This window comes from Amblyomma mixtum, chromosome 5, assembly GCF_055824585.1.
Source record: "Amblyomma mixtum isolate Tamu chromosome 5, ASM5582458v1, whole genome shotgun sequence".
NCBI classification, from domain to species: Eukaryota; Metazoa; Arthropoda; class Arachnida; order Ixodida; family Ixodidae; genus Amblyomma; species Amblyomma mixtum.
Window position 1 is genome coordinate 171,770,213 of NC_143016.1, and position 4,807 is coordinate 171,775,019.

General features: G+C 50.3%; 1 protein-coding gene across 1 annotated transcript; it reads right to left on the reverse strand.

Annotated features, from left to right (window-relative positions):
• Positions 1-1,368: 1,368 nt before the first annotated feature.
• Positions 1,369-3,129, reverse strand: LOC149344689 (uncharacterized). Its single transcript, XM_089547283.1, has 2 exons — positions 3,106-3,129; positions 1,369-2,646 (listed from the first exon to the last, which is right to left on the reverse strand). The coding sequence occupies exons 1-2, from the start codon at positions 3,127-3,129 to the stop codon at positions 1,447-1,449; spliced, it is 1,224 nt and encodes a 407-aa protein (XP_089403409.1). The 3' UTR covers positions 1,369-1,446.
• Positions 3,130-4,807: the final 1,678 nt, after the last annotated feature.

Consider the following 4,807-nt stretch of genomic DNA (forward strand, 5'->3'; position numbering starts at 1 on the left):
GAAGCAGGTGGGTTTCAAAAGAGGGCGAGAAAACAATTACATCATCTAAGTAACAAAGACAGGTTGTCCACTTGAAGCCCCGGAGTAACGAATCCATCATCCGTTCAAATGTGGCAGGGGCGTTACAAAGGCCGAAGGGCATGACCTTAAATTGGTAAAGGCCATCAGGGGTGACGAAAGCTGTTTTCTCGCGGTCTCTTGCGTCAACAGAGATTTGCCAATACCCGCTACGAAGGTCGATGGAAGAAAAGTAGCGGGCGCCATGTAAACAGTCCAGGGCATCATCTATGCGCGGAAGGGGATAGACGTCTTTCTTCGTGAGCTTGTTGAGATGACGATAGTCGACGCAAAACCGCCAAGTTTGGTCTTTCTTTTTCACGAGCACGACAGGAGATGCCCAAGGGCAGTTTGAAGGCTCGATGATATCGTTGGCCAACATCTTGTCCACCTCCCGCTGGATGACCTGGCGCTCTGGTAGCGACACACGATAAGGCCTCCGGTGTATAGGTCTTGCATCGCCGGTGTCAATGCGGTGAGTCACTACCGATGTTTGACCCAGAGGAGCAGAAGCGAAGTCAAAAATGTCGGTGTAGGACACCAAAAGGTTGTGAAGATCCTGTGCATGCTCGGGGCTCAGGTCAGAAGCAATCATCGCAGAAATGGATTGCGGAACGTTGGACGGGATGTCGGGCGCTTGAGAGACAGTAGAAGGCGGTCCAGGTGAGAGAGCAGTGACGGTACAGTCGGTGAGAGAAGACAAAGTAGCAAGCGATATGCCTGCAGGAAGAACTTGTGGTGACAAGCTGAAGTTGAGGACAGGGAGGTAGGTGCTATTCTTGGTGACGCTCACGATGAGGTGCGGAAGAACAACATTGCGAGAGAGAACGACATCGGCGAGTGGGCAGGCAAGATAATCCCCATCAGGAACCGCAGGAAATGGTGACATAGGCAGATAAACGGCAGAGTCAGGGGGCAGGCGAGCGTACTCGGTGGAGCGAAGGCGGGGCGTGGAGCTTGAGGGTGTGTCGGCTGAGCTGAGAGGCAGGTCCAATCGTAGAAGGCCGCTGGAGCAGTCGATAAGGGCAGAGTGAGCGGTTAGAAAGTCTAGACCAAGGATCACATTGTGAGGGCAGTGTTCGAGGACGGTGAACAAAACTGGGATGTTATGACCGGCAAGAGTGACGCGGGCAGTGCACAAGCCAGTGACGGCAGCAGTGCTGCCATCGGCAACGCGAACGGTGGGCGAAGCGGCAGGGGTCTGAACTTTTTTGAGGCGACGGCAAAATGATGAGCTAAGAACCGAGACTTGGGCACCAGTGTCAATGAGGGCAGAAACAACAGCACCGTCCACAAAAACGTCGAGCAGATTACAGGGCGAAGGCTGGGTCAGTAGAGGATTTTCAGGTCGGGGCACCAATGCAGCATCACCTCCGGGAGCTGCACTGGCTAGTTTCCCGCGAAGCGGCCTGCAGAGGACGGTGAGTAACTGCGGTGCGGAAGAGGTGAGCGGGAACGGTGGGCTGTCGGAGAGGGAGAGCGGCTGGTTCTGCGAGGAGGCGGTGTGGACTCGGCGCTGGGTGGGCCATTCCGAGGCGTGAAGCGACGGGGTCCAAGGTCATAACGGCGGTCGACGTAGGGCAAAGGCCGGGGAGGTGCGGACCAACGGCTGCGGCAGTGGCGAGAGATGTCGCCTACGCGCGAGCACGTAAAGCAGATCGGCCGGTCGTCAGGAGTACGCCACTCATCGGGATTGCGATACCTTGTGTAACTTGGGACGAAGGTGTTGCGGGCCGTAGCAGTAGCGACCACGGGAGAGATGGGGCTCGCACTCCGTGGTTCGACGGGACGATGGCTGGAGGGCATGCCCAAGTTGGCGACCTCCTGGCGGACGACAGCTTGAATAAGGGATATTGTGGCCAGGGTATTGTCCGACAAGGACGCGTTGGTCGTAACAGGAGCCAGGGCCTCCAGTTCACGGCGCACGATGCGAGTCACGTTGTCGGGGTTTGAAGGCTGCCTCAGTGTCGGCAGATCCTCGCACGTGGAACTGGCAGCGGTGTTAGGCAGGCGATCAAAGCGGTGTGCAATGCGCCGGTGCTTGGCCTGCTCGAAGCGTCGACACACCTGCAGAACGGAGTCAACCGTAGAGCAGTCCCGGCATAGAAGAAGGTGGAAGGCATCGTCGGCAATGCCTTTAAGAATGTGGCCTACCTTATCGTCCTCGGTCATGTTGGGATCGACCTTTCGGCACAGTGCCAAGACGTCTTGAATGTATGTAATATATGATTCGGTGGCCGTTTGGGCGCGAGCTGAAAGTTCTTTTTTGGCAGCAAGCTGACGGCCAACTGGTTTCCCAAACAGGTCGCGGAGCTTCTGCTTGCAGGCATCCCACGTGGCAATCTCTTCTTCGTGTGTTTCGAACCACACGCGTGCGGTGCCGGCAAGATAAAATATCACATTGGCCAGCATCAGCGTGGCGTCCCACCTGTTGTGCTGGCTAACACGCTCATAGAGCGAGAGCCAGTCCTCGACATCCACGCCATCTGTACCGCAGAATGTGCCCGGGTCGCGAGGGGGGGCTACGACGACAGTTGGCGTGGCAGGCGCAGACGGATACCCTGAGGAAGGACGGTCCTCCGTCCGAAACTGTCGGTATTAAATTAAGATAATTGCAAGGTTGTGACCCCTTCTTCTACAAGTCTTCCTGGCCCATTGAACGACAAGACCTCCTGCAACTATATATATATATATATATATATATATGACAAAAGCCAACAGCCACAGAAACCAAGGGGCACAGGGGAATTTTTTTTGAAATTAATTTATTTATTTTGTGGTGTTGATCAATTTAGAATATTACTGAATATGTTATCGCTTAAAGCTAATTGATAGAAAAGCAGAAGAAAAAACAACCACGTGCCGCCGGTGGGATCCGAACCCACGACCTCCGAATTACGCGTCCGGTGCTCTACCTCTGAGCTACGGCGACGGCTGTCAAACCTTCTGCTTTCGGGGGTATTTATGTTTACAAGTAACCTAACCTTGAGAGTGTTCATCAGCGCCACCCACGTTCATAAGCGGCGGACGTAGAACGTCCTGAGTTACCGCAGGTGTGACGTAGACCGTCATCGAAATGAGGGGGTGGAAGCTGGGTGAGAACCCTCTTATGCTTCCTATGGCGTCAAGGCTGCCAGAATCGAGGCCCTCGCTAAGCAATTAAGCAAACAAGGGAAGGGGAATGAGGGGCTCGTTCCACCCCACTTCCACCCCCTCCGTTCGATGACGGTCTACGTCACACCTGCGGTAACTCAGGACGTTCTACGTCCGCCGCTTATGAACGTGGGTGGCGCTGATGAACACTCTCAAGGTCAGGTTACTTGTAAACATAAATACCCCCGAAAGCAGAAGGTTTGACAGCCGTCGCCGTAGCTCAGAGGTAGAGCACCGGACGCGTAATTCGGAGGTCGTGGGTTCGGATCCCACCGGCGGCACGTGGTGGGTTTTTTTCTTCTGCTTTGCTATCAATTAGCTTTAAGCGATAACATATTCATAATATTCTAAATTGATCAACACCACAAAATAAATAATTAATTAAAAAAAAAAATTCCCCTGTGCCCCTTGGTTTCTGTGGCTGTTGGCTTCTGCCATATTTATAACGAGCCCCTCATTCCCCTATATATATATATATATGTATATATATATGTATATATGTATATATATATATATATATATACATACACATATATATATATATATATATATATATATATATATATATATATATATATATATATATATATATATATATATATAGAAGGGGGTGAAGATCGGATGGATCCGGTAGAACATAAACGTAATTCGGTTGACACACGGTAGAAAAACAACAACTTTATTCTAACGTTTCGACCAGGGTCTGGCCTTCGTCAGAGTCCTGACTCTGACGAAGGCCAGACCCTGGTCGAAACGTTAGAATAAAGTTGTTGTTTTTCTACCGTGTGTCAACCGAATTACGTTTATATATATATATATATATATATATATATATATCCTGCATTCATATCACTGCAGTGAAGAAATACATCGCTTAAAAAGTTTGGAGCTTACCCTGACAAGTAACCAGGTCTGATGTGAGCAAATATCCTGAGAAGCGTTTTAATATTCTCCAACCGACCGAATGCCTAGCCAAACTTTTCACTGCTCTGCCCCACGTAGTCCACAGACGACCGAAATATATTGGAAACCTTAACGGACACTGAAAAACAAATAACCGCCTGCTGGTAGGGTGCCGCCACTTTGTACAGAGTTGATGACAGGTCTGGAAGCATATGCAGACATGAAGCTTTGCAACCAGCGCAGCTTCGAGCTTTAATTGAAAAATCAACGGAAACTATGAATGTGATTGGTCAACCGTTAACTATGTTATAGAACGCAGTATGTGCAGTATGCAGTACAACTGGCAGAGTTAAACCTTCTATGAATTCACATTAATAACCGGCGCGATCTCGTATTATAACTATCCAAGGTCACTTTATGGCCGCACCGGACATGCTTTTGGACTGCGCATCATCAAGGGTCGATCACGGACACGGGCGATTAGTGTAGACTTTTTTTCCTCTCGTTTCTTCGGATTCTAACTCAAGCGCATTGCACCAGCCGCTTTATAACCCCACGATGTACTGGTATGAACAGACATGTACCGCTTTGATGAAGGCAGCTCCCCAGTCGAAGGGTCAGTTTAGGCATATGCCAGTCTACTTTATAACTATACACTTTCTAGTACATAGTGCCGTCTTCTCAACTGTTATAC